At 41.8% G+C, this 17,268-nt stretch overlaps 1 protein-coding gene across 1 annotated transcript in view; it reads left to right on the forward strand.

The window, feature by feature from the left end:
- LOC124548538 (apolipoprotein D-like) overlaps positions 1-17,268 on the forward strand; it is a gene marked incomplete at its 3' end in the record, with an annotated part of 35,907 nt that overhangs the window by 17,026 nt on the left and 1,613 nt on the right. Inside the window, exons 3-5 of the mRNA XM_047125182.1 lie at positions 4,549-4,679; positions 7,338-7,429; positions 14,697-14,792. Of these exons, the coding sequence (XP_046981138.1) occupies positions 4,549-4,679; positions 7,338-7,429; positions 14,697-14,792 (319 nt within the window). The remainder of the gene's footprint in view (positions 1-4,548; positions 4,680-7,337; positions 7,430-14,696; positions 14,793-17,268) is intronic.

Here is a 17,268-nt window from a genome sequence, read left to right on the forward strand (position 1 = left end):
TGCTAGAACATGTGCCTTTACAAGTACGACACAACATGTGGTTAATGCACGATGGAGCTCCTGCATATTTCACTCGAAGTGTTCGTACGCTTCTCAACAACAGATTCGGTGACCGATGGACTGATAGAGGCGGACCAATTCCATGGCCTCCACGCTCTCCTGGCCTCAACGCTCTTGACTTTCATTTATGGGGGCATTTGAAAGCTCTTGTCTACGCAACCCCGGTACCAAATGTAGAGACTCTTCGTGCTCGTATTGTGGACGGCTGTGATACAATACGCCATTCTCCAGGGCTGCATCAGCGCATCAGGGATTTCGTGCGACGGAAGGTGGATGCATGTATCCTCGCTAACGGAGGACATTTTGAACATTTCCTGTAACAAAGTGTTTGAAGTCACGCTGGTACGTTCTGTTGCTGTGTGTTTCCATTCCATGATTAATGTGATTTGAAGAGAAGTAATAAAATGAGCTCTAACATGGAAAATAAGCGTTTCCGGACACATGTCCACATAACATATTTTGTTTCTTTGTGTGTGAGGAATGTTTCCTTAAAGTTTGGTCGTACCTTTTTGTAACGCCCTGTATTCTTAAGAATTTATTTTATTTAGTAGCGATTCATCAAGAATATTAACACATTTAATCATACTATGTAAGCATTGAAGTAGTTGCCAGGGAGTAACTGATGAAATCACAACCAAATTCCTTTTAACAAATGGGAATTTTATTCACTTTAATAGTGCCTAAAAGCATTTCTTTTAAAGAAACAGATTTAAAATTATAATCAGAAAGCACCCTCTAAATATCAAAGTTACAATTTATTCAGAGGAAGAAAGAAACAAGTTTTTACTGTATGAGCTTTCGGGCAGAGAACCTAGCCGCTCTCTTTTGACACGGTCATAGTTACGACCGCTTACAACAGCCTCTGAATGACTACACTGGTGCAAATCTGTAACACACCAGATAACCTTAAACTAAGAGGTTTAACAATTTACACAAGCACTCAAACTATGCATCCCCCGTAGGAGGGATAGAAATGGTTAAAAACACTAGCAATTAAAATATTAACCTTGCCACCGAAGGTGCAACTTGATTTTAACTTCTAAGAAAGTCTTACGGTGAAAGGGTGGCAACTTTATATACTAAAATTATCATTTAAATAAAAGCTCATGAAATGCAATCTTATATAAACTTCTACAAGGCTGGCCAAACAAATGTTAAGATGCTCTGCAGTACATAGATAACGCCTCTCAACATCATAGGCAATAATATCAAAGTTTCCAAAGATCAAAACATATTTCAGGTATTAGGCCGTTACACTCCAAGCAATAAATTCGTTAACACACAAAATCCGTCAAACATGACAGAGGCAGCTACTAACGTACTGTAGATTGATAGGGAGATTACCAGACAACCCGAACCGCAGGTTGCTCTAACCCACCCCTACTCCACAAGGGAAAAACAGACCAACCAACTGATAAACAACCACCTTCCCGCGGGTGGGCAAGCGGAGAAGAATGGTGGGACGACCCCAAAGCAAAACGGCTGGTGACCTCACCAAGAAAACAAGTAGAATTTAACAAGAGTAAATCAAACAACATATCACCAATCACTTCTAATAAACTGCGATTTCTCGAGAAGACCTGGCGCAGCACCCCCAAATCGCTCTCCCGACCCGTCCGCTGCAGCCGCTTCAACGGACGCAGGAAGGCGCGCCAATCTCCCGTCTCACGGCGTCGCAGCTCTCACCGGCCAGACTGATGTCGTGGGTTGACTCCTGTTGCTCTCGAGTCGACCACGAAGTCACTACCTCTCGCTATACGCCGCAGCCCACTGGACTCACGTGGCGACCTCACATGCGCCGACGCTCAAGACGGACAAGTCTTCTTCTGTCTCAGTGCGCGACCGACAAACCGATCGATCCAACCGACAATGATCATTGCCTGAGCAAACTCGAGCACACTGGCTGCCTAACGCGCAGACTCAGATGTAGGAACTAAACTCCGACCGGGCGGCCACTCGCTGAGTTCTCTTACTGGTGGAGTGGAAAGACTCTCATTTTGCCGGCTTTAAAGGTTGGTCCGAACGACAGACATACTAGCACTCCGAACGACAGACAGACATTAACTGCCTAACAAATGCGGACGAGAGACAGACTAGGAAGCTGAGGACGAGAGACTGGCCCAGACTGACCTACTGGCGAACTCATAGCGCCCCTTAAATGCACGTGAACAGGCAACCTTTCCCCTTTCCCACCAGAGGGAGACACCAGAGCTGCGATTGCCACAGCGGCGCCACCGCTAGAAACGGAGGGCGACTGCTTCACACTACGCGCTGCGGCGCGCTCTTCAAAACAGCAATTTTTACCACGGCTCTCTTACACTGGCTACTGTGCGATTTAGCACCGCCGGAAGCTGCCAGTTCTAGTCACTTACATCAGCTACATCTACATGATTACTATGGAATCTGCAGTTAATTTCCTGGTAGAGGGTTTATCGAACCACTTTCAGGCTATTTGTCTACCTTTCCACTCTCCAATACTGCACGAGAAAAACGATTACTTAAATCTTTCCGAGTAAGCTCTGATTTATGTTATTATGATTATTAAAAAGTTGGTGATTGAAATGTAATGAAGAGACCCCGCCGCAATGACTGCGACCCCGATTCACGTATCATATCCGTCTGTCCTATTTTACGATAGTACAAACCACTCTGCCCTTTTCTGAACTTGCTCGACGTCCTCCGTTAATCCTATGTAATGCGGATGCCACACCTAACAGCAGTACCCCAGAAGAAGGCGGACAAGCGAGCTGTAAACAGTCTCTTTATTAGACTTGGTGCATTTTCTATGCGTTCTCCCAATAAAATGCGGTCTTTGGATTACTTTCCCTACAACATTATCTGTGGCCTCGCTAGAATTGAATTATTCGTAACTGTAATCCCAAAGCATTCAATTGAATTCACAGCCTTTCGATTTGTGTGATTTATAGAATAACCGAAATTTAGAAAAATCCTTTTAGCTCTCATGTGAATGATTTCACTTTTTTCCTCAGTCAGAGTCAACAGCCACTTTTCGCACCATTCAGCTCTCTTGTCTCAATCATTCTGTAATTGATTTTCATCATATTATGACATTACAGGACGGTAAATGACTGAAGCATCTACAAACAATCTAAAAGGGCTGCTCAGATTGTCTCCTAAATCGTTTATGTAGATCAGGAACGACAGAGGGCCTATAACGTCTCTTTGGAGAACGCCAGATGTTGCTTATATTTCACCCTATGACTTTCCGTCTGTTACTGTAAACTGTAACCTTTCTGACAGGAAATCACGAGTCTAGTCGCACAACTGAGACGACACTCCACAGGAACGCAATTCGATTAGAAGTCGCTTGTGAGGAACGGTGTCGGAAACTTCTGGAAATCTAAAAACATGAAATCAATTCAACACCATTATTTCGTGAGAATGAAGAACTAGTTGCGTTTCACAAGAACGTTATTTTCTGAATCCGTGTTGGCTGTTTGTCAACAAATCGTTTTCTTTGACGTAAGTTTTGATGTTCGAACACAGTATGTATTCCAAAACCCTGTTGTAAATCGACGTTAATGATATACGTCTGTAATAATGGTACAACAAATGTTCACCCCTAGTATTTGTCTGGTAGGCGAAAGGAAAGTGGTCGTGCGCAATTTATGAGCCCTAGATTGTGTGTCGTTATTTAAATTCCAAACCCCTTCACAATGTGCCACGGGATGAAAGTATGTGGAAGCTATCATAGCGTCATCGCAGTGTAATGCAAGAACCGGCCAAGAACCATTACCAAGTTTCATCTTTTTCCTGCTGTTAGTTTCCATGCACATCCGCAACAACACACAAATTTCAGCGCAGTACACGAGTAGTCATTACCATCGGAGTCCCACAGACAGTATTTCGGTATATGTATTGAGTATATGTTTAGAATAGACAGCAAGAAATACCTTGGCTCCTGTAAAGCAATGGACAGGGGACAGCAATAGACACATTGAGGTTTTCAGTGATGTTTAAAGTTAGCAAGTGGTTTTTTATTGCTTAGATGCGAGTAAAGAAGTTCAGACATAGCGTCTAAGAACAGCTGTGACTGATTATCAAAATTAGATCTTTAAAAAGACCTAATCACTTTTTATTTTTACAACTGGCTGCATGTTGTTTTGGTCGCGTGTCACTGCTCCCATTAACACGAACGTTTTGATGAGCAAATTGTACTTATCACTATGTTAATCGGATTGACATTGCTGCAATAAATGTGTTCTTTACGATAACTATTGCCATTATTGTTATTATTTTGCTTGACTCATTTACTATACACGCCGCAAAATGTAAAGAGGATCTCTAAGGATGCTTGATTAGATGTAAGAGAAGTTCTGAAGGCATTAACCTTGCTAGACAATATAAATAGATAAATAAGTAAAATTAGTTATGCATATCTATTACACAGACTGCCTATTGGAGTTAGAAAATACTGACAAAAATCATGCAGAGATCTGTATTCTGACGAAGTGGCTTTATGTACAGTACATGGGCACGTGGTACGAGGCGGAGCGCATGTTCGCCGTGACGGAGGCAGGAGCCCGTTGCGTCTCCGCTACATACAGCAGCTTCCCGGGCGACAAAGTGCGTGTGACCAACCAGATCACCAACAGACTGTAAGTATTGCGGCGCATAATTATACTAGCGTTATTGTTGTTGTGGTCTTCAGTCTAGAGACTGGTTTGATGCAGCTCTCCATGCTACTCTATCCTGTGCAAGCTTCTTCATCTCCCAGTACCTACAGCAACCTACATCCTTCTGAATCTGCTTAGTGTATTCATCTCTTGGTCTCCCTCTACGATTTTTACCCTCCACACTGCCCTCCAATACTAAATTGATGTTCCCTTGATGCCTCAGAACATGTCCTACCAACCGATCCCTTCTTCTAGTCAAGTTGTGCCACAAATTTCTCTTCTCTCCAATTCTATCAAATACCTCCTCATTAGTTATGTGATTTACCCATCTAATCTTCAGCATTCTTCTGTAGCACCACATTTCGAAAGCTTCTATTCTCTTCTTGTCCAAACTATTTATCGTCCATGTTTCACTTCCATACGTGGCTACACTCCACACAAATACTTTCAGAAAGGGCTTCCTGACACTTAAATCAATACTCGATGTTCACAAATTTCATTTCTTCACGAACGCTTTCCTTACCATTGCCGGTCTACATTTTATATCCTCTCTACTTCGACCATCATGAGTTATTTTGCTCCCCAAATAGACTGTAGACAATTTCATTTCTTCACGAACGCTTTCCTTACCATTGCCGGTCTACATTTTATATCCTCTCTACTTCGACCATCATGAGTTGTTTTGCTCCCCAAATAGCAAAAACTCATCAAGTACTTTAACAGTCTTATTTCCTAATCGAATTCCCTCAGCATGTTCACTTATACCCTCCTTTCAAGACACTGTCCACTCCGTTCAAGTGTTCTTCTACTTCCTTTTCTGTGTCTGACGGAATTACAATGTTAATTTTAATTTTAATAATCAACAGCCTCAGTTTCATCGTTTACCTAGAATTTACCTAGGTTTCAGTCGGGATAATCCTACCTTCTTCAGAATAACAGTATTCACCATTTGTCCATAGTGGACATCGTCAGGCTAAAACTACAAATCCATAAACTATCGTCAGACTGTAAAATCTTATCGGAAACTGCCACGGCCCCACTTCGCGACCTTGATACGGCAGCCACGAGTGCTGTACAGGCTCCAGTACAGCACTCGAGTGCTGTACAGGTTCCAGTACAGCACTCGTGGCTGCCGTATCAAGGTCGCGAAGTGGGGCCGTGGCAGTTTCAGATAAGTTTTTACAGTCTGACGATAGTTTATGAATTTGTAGTTTTAGCCTGACGATGTAATCAAAATTTGTTCGTCTCTGAGGGAGACATCCAACGATATAAGACTCGATCCCCCGCATCTCAATCCACGTGTGTGTGTGTGAAGTGGTGGGAGGTGAGCAACATTGAAGCTTTCAACGAAAATTCCCATTTTTTTTTAAATTGCATATTCGGAACCAACGGAAAAAGTACATAAATTCTGTATGACACATTTTTTCTCATTTCGGAACAGACGAAGCTTTAATCGAAAAAATCAAAATGGATAGAAAATTGCGTATTTCAAAATTCTATCCGGTGACAATTGAATAAACACCCCACCTCCGTGCTGCGAGGATCGGATAGGCAATTATTTCAAAACTTTTAATGGGAAGTCTCATTCCCAACGTTGTATTCCTCCGACAAAACGAAAAGGGTACTGCTCGATGCCCCACTGTGGCCGCGTAGCGAGCTAACGCTTATCGTAATAGACGATGCAGTGAGATCAGAGCTCACTTTTCTTTCAGAAGAAGAACTGAAAGCATCTCTAAATATTTCATTACGTGAGTTGTTTTTATTGCTTACACATTACCCTTCATTTCTGCAGCAGAATTCCAAGCGGACAGTGACTGTTGCAACCGCAGAAGAAAACTCTGAAATGATACCGTTTTATGGTGAATGTAGGATACTTTTTTTTACTAAGCTGTGATACCGTAAACACTGAAAAAGGGAAACGAAGAAAAACTGTTACAGAAGAAGGTAATGAAATACTGTAGCTATATTAGCAACCGTTCACCAAAGCCGACAGATAGGCACTCGGCATTACGATTCCGAAATTTCTCTAGGTAGTACTGTCAACTTATTGCATCCGACCACCCCTTCAAATTAACCTTACCAAAACCGATTGTAGCCACGCTGACCCTGCGAACACTGTGCGATACAGGCGCAAGCGAAAGAAAGAAAGGATGTCGCTCTCTGAGACGAACAAACTTTAATTAAAATATTTTGAATTCGATGGGTTGTTTCCGAGATATTTCAGTGTCTTCAGATACACTGAACACCCTGTACATGTGTTAGCTTCTTCATTTAGAACAGTTAGAAGCATGTGGTTGATTTTAAAAAAGAAGGTGATCCATGTGGAGAAGTCCTAAACCTGTAACCACGAATGAAAATGACAGGAAATTGCACATTGTGGTACTGAACGATCGACAGTTAAAGTTGTGAAAATACAGAATTATAGAGAAAGAACTAACCATGAGAAACCTTTAAGCAAGAGTTTGATAATAACAGACTGCAATCCAGTGTTACTGTGTGCCTATTTGGGGATGCTGTACAGGTACAGAATTTCTAATAATGCGGTGAAAACGCTAATCAGGGTGTTCTCTATATTTGTTTTGTAAAATTAATATAAACGGAAACAAGTATCACAGAAGTTGCCTGTTGTTGTTGTTACAGCACTGGACTGACGCGGCAGCTGGACGGGGAGATCAAGATGGTAGGGAAGGCAGGCGAGGCAAAGCTCTCTGTGAAGTACTCCTCCCTACCAGGTAAGTCAGGCCAAGCCTTAACACTGAGGCTTACATCCTTATCACTCATAGTAGAGTGGGCAGTAATACAGAGTGTGGAGTTCAAAACCCCTCTACGCAATGTGAATTAGTTGGTTCAAATGGCTCTGAGCACTATGCGACTTAACTTCTGAGGTCATCAGTCGCCTAGAACTTAGAACTAATTAAACATAACTAACCTAAGGACACCACACACATCCATGCCCGAGGCAGGATTCGAACCTGCGACCGGAGCCCCCAGAACCGCACGGCCACTCTGGTCGGCGATGTGAATTAGTACTTCTTACCGTCTCTTAATTACTTTTGAACATCGTATGTGTTATACTGAACTGATGCTATCAGTGACTTAGGTACCCACAGATCGTTACATGCTTTAAAAATATTTCTGTGCCACGGTATGATGATAGTGGCCAATAGTTGGAAAGACACAAGGAAGAAAAATGTGATTATGTACACTGGAATACCAGCTGGTAATCAGCTACTGACCTACTGTGCCATCTGGTTTATTTCCACTCGCCGACCGGCTATAAACGACGGGAAAAGTCCTTGCTTCCACATCTCAAACCAGTCATCTTAAGCAGAAACATAACAGCATCATAGTGCTTAAAATGTCTAGAGCAGAAACATATTCATTATTTACACACAATCAATGGGATTCCTCATTAAGTGAAAAGAAAAATAAGCAGGACACAAAAAAGCTGAAATATAAAAGACAGCGGTGATATTAAATAGCGCCCACGGTTTACTAACTGTCGAAGACTTCTAAACATTGCTTCTTTTGTTACGTACACTTTTACCATATTACATGGTCTTTTCTTTAGCCGCGAACTTTCTATTGAACAAACTGTGCTTGTCATTTTCTAACTTTCCCTGAACTTCCCTCGCTCAAAATGTTCCACTGATTCAACGTCTGAAATATGAATGAACGTATGGCTTGTACTTGGGTCTGACGGAACCAGTCATGGAGCCGCACGAAAAGAAACTCCAGGGAGGTAGGGTCCCATCAGGCAGGTGCCACAAGCCAGTTTCGGAATCTAAACTAAACGACCGTTCCTCTACTACAAAGCTGCACCAAGAGCGTCCACCTGAATTCACCGAAGTGTTTGCAATTGCACCAACGATCTTACAGTCTAGAAACCACCCACATTTAGGAAAGATGGTTAAAGGTAAATGGTGCGCTGAATATCAAATGTAATAAAACTGAAAACAAAAGACACTCATATCGGTTACCAGTATGATCTTTCTTCCTGCAGAACTTGACAAAATGACAAAATTATATGGAAGGCTGATTGACTGCGCCTTTCAATATATTTGAATATCACGAAATCTATATTTTCACCCCGGCTCAAGCAAGAAAACAATATTGGCGTCCACAATGGCGTCACTCACCCCCCCCCCCCCCCCCCCGCATCCTTCAGAATACATGTTGAAAGTGTACTACGTCTACAATAAACCCGCAAATCCGACCTAGAGGACTACGCGATGGAGCCGGCCGCTGTGGCCGAGCGGTTCTAGGCGCTTTAGTCCGGAACCGCGCTGCTGTTGCGGTCGCAGGTTCGAATCCTGCCTCGGACATGGATGTGTGTGATCTCCTTAGGTTAGTTAGGTTTAATTCGTTATAAGTCTAGGGGACTGATGACCTCAGATGTTAAGTCCCATAGTGCTTAGAGCCACTTGAATTATTTTGAACTACGCGATGCCAACCAACTGTCGTATCCTTCTGGATGCTTTGTGGACGGAAATGGCATTCCTTACGAAGATGTAAAATCATTGGAAGGAAGTGGCAACCAAGCCATTATTCACGTTAGAGTGTAGAATCTATGAAACTAGTGACATGCTGTCGAACATTCTGAAGAGTATCATCTACACACTCTCGAAACTATCAAAAGGCAGCTAAATGCAAGAACTGTCGCACAATCAGCTAAGCAGCCCAAGCATCAAATTGTCGTTGAGGATGTTACAAAGAACGCTGGAAAGAAAACTGAGGATCTGTTTGAGGGCCATTAGTTTAGTTACAAGGAAGTTAAACACACCAGAGAGGCAATTATAATGCTGTGCTTGATAACTGAAAAATCAAGACAGCTTCATACGAGTTGTCGATCTCGAGAAAGTGTTCGTATCGTAAAGTATACAAGGTGTTTGATGCTCTCAGACGCATAGGTACAAGCACAGATTATACAATTTGTAAAAAAAGAGAGAACAGTAAGACCAAAAGTACTCTGATTAAAAAGGGAGTAAGACAAAGATGCAGCCTCTCTCCCCACCGTTCCGCATGTACGTCAAAGAAACAGTGTTTGCAGTATAAGAAAGTTTCAGACGCGGGAACGAAATTCTGGTGGAAGTTTATCAGTGATGAGATGCGCTGATGACATTGTTAAGTTCTGTGAAAGCGAAAAAGAATCGAGTGAACAGTCGAATGACATATATAACGGACTGAGAGTAAGCCAAAGGAGGACAAAAGTAATGAGCAGTAGTAGACAAGGGATTAGCAATAAAATTAACATCAAATTTGGGGACTAAGAAGTACATAAAATCAAGGACTTTTGCTACCTTTTAACCAAATAACGAATGTCATAATAAACAAGGAGACTATAAGAAGCCAAGTAGCACAGAAAAAGAGAGCATTCCTCGTATCAAACATAGTTCTCAATTTGAAGAATAAATTTCTGAGCATGTACGTCTGGAGTACAGTACTGTATTGATGTGCATCGTGGATTGCCTGAAAACAAGAAAAGAAGTGAATCGATGCGTTTGAATATCATACTGCAGAAGTGGACTGAAAAGATTGCAAATGTGGTGACTCTCCGCAGTATCGGCGAGGAAAAGTATCTGTGCAAAACACTGACAAGAAGAAGGGACAGGATGATAGGACATAAGACATAAGTGTACTAATGGGTTCAGTAGAGGGTGAAAGCTATTGTGGAAGACAGAGATTAGAATATATGCAACAAATAATAGAGGACGTTGGAGATAGATTTTACTCTGAGATGAAGAGGTTGGCTCAAGAGAGGAAATCATGCAGGACCATATCATACCACTCAGACGACTGATGACAAGAAGAAAAATGAGAGAAATGGCGTCAGTGCACCACTTTCGCAGCCATTGCCAGCCTTCAGAACTTAAAGCTGCTTCTTCTTGTAGCTCCTCAGTTGACCTCACGATGCTGAGTGCAAGTCATGCCAATATTTCAGCCAGAGAAACAACTCTGACAACTGTGGGAATCGAACCAGGAGCCTCTGCTAAACAGTCAGACACGCTTATGCTCGGCACTGGAGGTGGACTCGGGTCTTATAACACTAACTAGTTGTTTATGCATGTCTTCACTTGTATATTTCACACGTCTCCTCCTTCCTTCTCTCACTGTCCATCTCTTTCTCCTTCTTTCTCTGTCAATCTCATACTCTCTCTCTCTCTCTCTCTCTCTCTCTCTCTCTGACGATATCCCCCTCTCGCCCTCTCTCTGTACCCTTCCTCCTGACCCCCTCTCCATCCATTCCCTCCTGCACACCTCTCTCTGTCCATTCCTTCCTGTCTGTCTCACTCTATATCGATATCTTCCTCCCCCTGTCTTTGTATTCCCTCTGCCCCCCTCTCTCTGTCTGTCGTCTCCTCCCCCTCTCTCCGTTCATCTCATCTGCCCCTTTCACTATCCATCTCCTCTCCCCTCTCTTTGCACAGCCATGCACATCTGCACATATACTCCATGGAACACATTCTGATACTACCCACACAACATGCCAGTAGTGCAGGGCAGCCTAAATTTCAGATGTTACCAACCCTTCTCACTCCTCTTCCAACCCTATAGGAGCTAGGGAATTCTTACACCCTCACTAGTTCTTCCAAAATAACATTGAGTATGTGTATAAAATTTGGTTGAAATTGATCCAGTGGTTTAGGAAGAGGCGGGGACCTTACAACGCGTATAAGATTAAAAATCTAGAGGATTATCAACAGTTCTCTAACCACAGAACTGCATGTCTGAGCCAGGTGTGTTTTAATGATTTTCCCTTTGGAAGTCAGTAGACAAGGAGCACTTTGTTAATTCGATGTGAGGAACAAAAGAGGGCATTCCCTGTTTGAAGGAATCATACTAACAGTCACTTCATGTTACTCGAGGAATTCACATGGAAAACTTTAATCAGGGTGTCCTCTCTAACATGAGTCCGCAATCTTAACTGTTACATCAACTGGATAGGTGATTTATAGTGAAGAAGTAACTTTTTTTAGTTCTTCATTTATATCTAGACGTTTTGACAACGACACATGACGCAAGTAACGGGCCATGGTGCAGCTCTAAAGTACCTTCACAGAAGATAATTTCCGCATTTTGTTGCTGTAATGCGAACATTGGTCGCGTTGTTGGTGTCCAAGTTCCTGGGACAAAATGTTAACAGTTAATAAATTACATTATTAAGCTTGTTACTTATAAGGTCTGTTGGTGTATTTCTGTTATTGTCAGCTTTCCGTATATCCTCCTTATTTTTCGTTTTTAAATTTTATTTACCTGACTCTGCAATTAGAGCAGTCACTTAAAATTATGTGTGAATAATTTTCAAGGCTCTGATAGTATAAACTGCCTGTCATTTTCTTTTGGTAGGTTGTAGCCGTGTATCTGTTTCTCATCGATAGCTGTATGTAACAAGCACTACTTGTGAAATACTCGGATAGCAGTTTGTTAATATCTTGCTACAAAACATTATAGAAAAGAAAGGAAGGCTGAACGTGAAATCAGTTGCCTAAACCTAACTTACAGACAGCATCAACGATGACGCACGCTTGCGAGCTATAAAAAGGTACGGAGGCGGTTGTGACTAAACCCGGGTAGTCCGTGTCTAACGACGAATAAGAGTAACTGTGTAGTAGAACTGTTTTGACAGTTGGTTAAAAGATTCAGGAAAATGCCAACTATAAAAAATATTATTAGAGGAGTATCATAATAATCATTCAAACAGACGTTGAACTTACTATCATTGCTCCAAATCCTAACGTGTTTAGGTATGAGCTGCATTTTCAGCAAAAAAGACATAATTGATTTACTGATATACTGTTACACGAATTTAACTTAAATACGAACTCAGCAGTTTAGTTTTTGTTTAGGAAGGACAAGACTAGAAATGTAGTCGAGAGCGTGGTCATTATGGTCAGAGCACTCGCTCAGTTTCAGAATGGTGAAGGACGGAGTCACGAGCTCTTATCAATCTATTCTCCATTAAATGACTTCAGAAGATTGCAGAAAACCTGTAACCAACGGCTGTACCGAGGACTGAGAGCCGCTCCTTCTGGGTAAGAGTCCCCCTCCATATTTCTCTCGGAAACTGTTTCTCAGACACGCTTCTCGGCTTATTCAATGCAGCAACAGCTTCTCAGAAGATTTTTGATCACTGATACCGCATTCCATAGAGAGCTGTGAAGTAGTGGAAGCTACCTTGTTTCCGGTTTTGTGATCCCAGCCGCGCCGCTACGGACAGGCTACGGCCTGGAATGCAGTCCCACCACACGCGAGGGCGATCAACTACAGGCCCCGTTAGCTGGGCCTCGCCGCCATTCATTAAATGTGTTTACTAGGCGGCCACGGAACGGGGAATCTTGTCTCGCATTTCCGTACTGTGTAGCGTTGCCCTGAGTGGGATAAATAACATCGTAATCTCTAAAGCAGGTGTGTCCAACCCTCGGCCCGCGGGTCGCAGCAAGTATCAGTGCGGTCCAAGAAGTGAGCATCTATCTGCCACACGATCCGGAAAACAATCTTTAAAATACCGTTTATTCAATGTTATGATAAACTGAATATTTTCAATTTGAAACTTCCGCCACGCGATGCTTTTATCTCATTGGTCCATCCCATTCTTATAGCATTGCCGCCCTTTCTCTACTGAAACCATCAGATCCTCGGCCAGTCCGTTAGATGTCCTAGTCTATTAGCCTACGGCTACTCCAGCAGCAACTGCGAAACTAGAGATTTAGAGACATAAGCTCAAAGACAGTGTGAAATACAAAGCTATTCCTTTCAATTTGATGCAGGGAATTTGAAAATACATTTCAGTATTTTCGAAAAAATAGTCAAAATCTTAGTATTTGTGCGATATCTTTTACAAACGATACAGATACGTTCCAGAAGATTTCCGGATGGAATGCATAAAGTTGCAATCTGACATCCAGCTACAGGAAAAGTTTGATCATGTATCATTTTTGGACGTTTACAAATAATAACTGCCCACAAACAAATATCCCTTTCTGCACAGTCGTGCGTTATATATGTAATCTTTGTTTTCGAACAATTATATTCAAGAGTGTAGCTCACGAAGGGTACAAATAAATGCCTCAAAAATACTAGAGTTCTTCCGGGGTAAGTTAAAAGGGTGGACGCTGCTGTTCTAATGGCCCGTAAGCATTTCTTTTAATAATTTCAGTCCTTCGATTACTTAGCGAACTTCTCTATTTATATCGAACATGTACGTACCTTTCTTTCTCATTTTAACTAACATACACAAAATCTTCAGTAATCTACATTACGCATTCGAACATGTTGTCACTTGCGGCTCATCTGCCTACGTTTGCTTTCACTCCTCCTTTACAGTATGTTATGGACATTGTTGGATAGCTGGTTGTGATAAGTCTATAAAACGATACATTCAGATATGAGTACGTTACATGGTGACACGACGCTCCTTTCAGCCGTTTCTGCTATGTGGAGGACACAAGGACTAGGGCACCTCTTGATCACATTGTTTCATACTCCCCCCCTCCATTGAGTTCACGTTTTCCCCATTAGAACACAAACACAGCAGTACAAAGAACAATTACTAGCCATAGTAATCTGTACAATTACACGTTTTACAACTCCACAAAAGTCTGGGAAAAGTTGTTATAGAACAACTGAGTTAACGTTAATGTGAGAAGTGGCTTCCGTCACAAGGTGAGTAGCGATATAAAATTGTTGGTATAGCACGAGCACGCAACATCTACGGAAATTAAGCGTTAAGTCACACATCGTAACTTTTTTTCAACGCAAAAGATTTGCAGCTCTTTAATTACTTATTTTACTTCATGTTCATCACAATTTAGGAAGTATATCAGTTTTATATAATGTCGTACAAGAAAATATTATTGTCTCTACAGCACTGAATCTTGAAAGGGCCAGTCAGTGACGATAAGCTCCCCAAGGAGAGCAAGACATGAGAATGTGTATTCCGTGTGTCGTTTACACCAGCGGCAAGCTGAGTGTAACTGTTTGCTTGTTTGTCTGTTTCAGTATCGATTGACTCTGAGTACATGGTGCTGGACACAGACTACGATACCTACTCCATCGTGTGGTCATGCAGCTCTCTCGGACCCTTCGTGAACAGGCGTAAGTATCGTCACTGATCGCCAATGCCTCAGCCACGCCCGCGTAACAAGTGGTGCTACGTTGATTACTAAGGAAGTCTGTACTAAGTGCAACACTTATTCATCTATAGGTTTCGCTAAAAGTTTTGAGAGGAGTCTGTTTGCTTTATCCTCCAATTACATTAATTCAAAAGCTTGCAATAGCGTTATTTATACAAAGGGTGAGGCAGTTAATACAGCCCAACATAAATAAACACAGAACGAGTGAATGTATTCAGGTGACGTTTTCGATAAAGAGATTTTTAACGTTTGTAGCTGCCCAATTACGACATCGAGTTTTTAATGAAACTATACACTTTTTTCTGGTATTGGAAACCGCCTTGGAAGTAACACGTAACTATGGTAGGCTTAGCGTTTTATTACGAGTGTTACATTAGGAAGTTCTCAGAGGAGCTACGTTTACTGTAGCGAAGAGAACTTGGAAACGTATGTAAGTGAGTATCGTACTGACGTTTGTGACAATTTAATTTCAACTTTTTCATCATGAAACTCTACGGTAAGTCATTTATGTACTCGTTGTTTTGCCAGTATTTAGTTACACACAAATTGAGACACTATTATTGATCCTCCGCTACACAAAAAAGTCATGTTTACCTAGTACACAAGATTAATTGTCTTTGGTTGCTGATCTTGGATTTATAGACAAGGTCTTTCGTCTGATTGCCTTAGGCGTCTTTAGCTGTTCTTTATATCCACACACCTGCTGTGTACGTTCCTTGGCCGTTCTGCTTTTGATTTTGCAATCGAAACCAAGAGACTCCCTTTCACATGTGAACTTCTTGCACCCTTAACTATAAAGTCTGTTTTAGTCAAATGATCAAGTAAATTATTTAATGGTTCAGACGGTTTCGAACGACTAGTCATTGTCAGTTGCCCAAAAATACTTCTTTGTCTTCTAATAAGACCCTATCGAAATGTTGACTGCCAACATGCTCTGACGCAGCAATACGCCAAGAAGTACTTACGGCCTGTTGACACTGACTACTCAGTCGAAACCGGCTTAGCCACTAAAAAATTTACTTGAGCATTTGGCTGAAACACTCTGATGCTAGATATTCCCTTGTTACCTTTTACGGAGCGGCGTTCACAGTCATACGGAAATCTTTGAGAGGTTGGGCATGGTGGTCTAGTCATAAGGCGCAGATCGGCAATGCAAGAGGTCGCGATGTCGAATCTCGATCGCGCGATGGAAATTTTCTGTCTCTTTTTAATCTAGCCTTGGACTCTTAAAATGTGAAGAGTAGCCAGAATCTACAGGTGGATCGGAATCCACGTTAAACTGGAGGTCCCTTTTCCTCTTTTGGATAGCAGGGGTGAACAAGAAACACACAGGTTGCTGAAGTGGCGTCCAATCGAAAGACTTGCACCTTACCTTTGAGCAACACGAAATTTCGTAGCTTCGTAGGACAAGAGTTTCACCTCTGACCGGCAGCCAAGCCTGCAGTTTGAATGTTATAGCCATTATTGAACGGAAGAATTAGAGCTTACTGACAACTCCAAAAAATATTAAACGGCCTCTTGCGTTCATAAACATTTCACGCCATAGCCAACACAGTGTAAGCAGCAGAACCCAACATGTTATCACGTCCATGAATCTATACATACCGCAGTACATTGGTTTGCTGAGGTCTGTTAAACTAGTCCGGTAATGTTGAATTTTATTATCTGAATCTTGTTCACTATGGCACGAATGTTGTGTGTGCGGGAGGAGATTTAAAATTTCCTTACGAAATGATGTATGCGCCGGAGGGCTTTAAAATTTTTCGATATGTTCAATGGCATGAAATCTTTTACTGAAAATGACTCTTGAGGTGGACGCTATAATCACGGCGATGGCAGCCAAGCTGGGAGACGAGGACAAATCTCTTGTTATTAAAGAAAAGCCTGCTGTTTTTATGAGGTTGCCCGTACTGGTGCGTCATAGTTAGCTAGTCAGTTAATCTTCTAGGGATAATTTGAACGATTAATCTTAATAATGTGGAGCAAACCATTTTACCATTTGCATTGCACAGTCATCGTGTATAAATATGGTTATACGCTCTTTTAATACAGATTTAAGTCAATAATTTCTACAGACCACCTTTTCAGATCACAAACAGACAGAGTAGAAATGGTTTTCAATAAGACATTTTTTCAGTTTTTTTTTCAAATTTAAGTTTTCTCTCAGTCACACATTTTATATTATTGGGCATGCCAGCAAATATTTTGGTGACAGTCTTGTGCATCCCTTGCTGAGCTGGAGAGGACCTTAATGTGGATTAACGAATGTAATTTTTCTTCTGGTATCGTAATTTATTTGCCTTTAGAGCTGAAGTGGGTTATTTACTGAAAGCTTCATGAGGGAGTGAGGGGTAAATATACTGTGAAGCAGTAGCCAAGTTGACCAACTTGTTGAACAATTTCTGCAAGACGGTTGTGCACAAACACCACATACTATT

Source organism: Schistocerca americana, chromosome 1, assembly GCF_021461395.2.
Source record: "Schistocerca americana isolate TAMUIC-IGC-003095 chromosome 1, iqSchAmer2.1, whole genome shotgun sequence".
Lineage (NCBI taxonomy): Eukaryota > Metazoa > Arthropoda > Insecta > Orthoptera > Acrididae > Schistocerca > Schistocerca americana.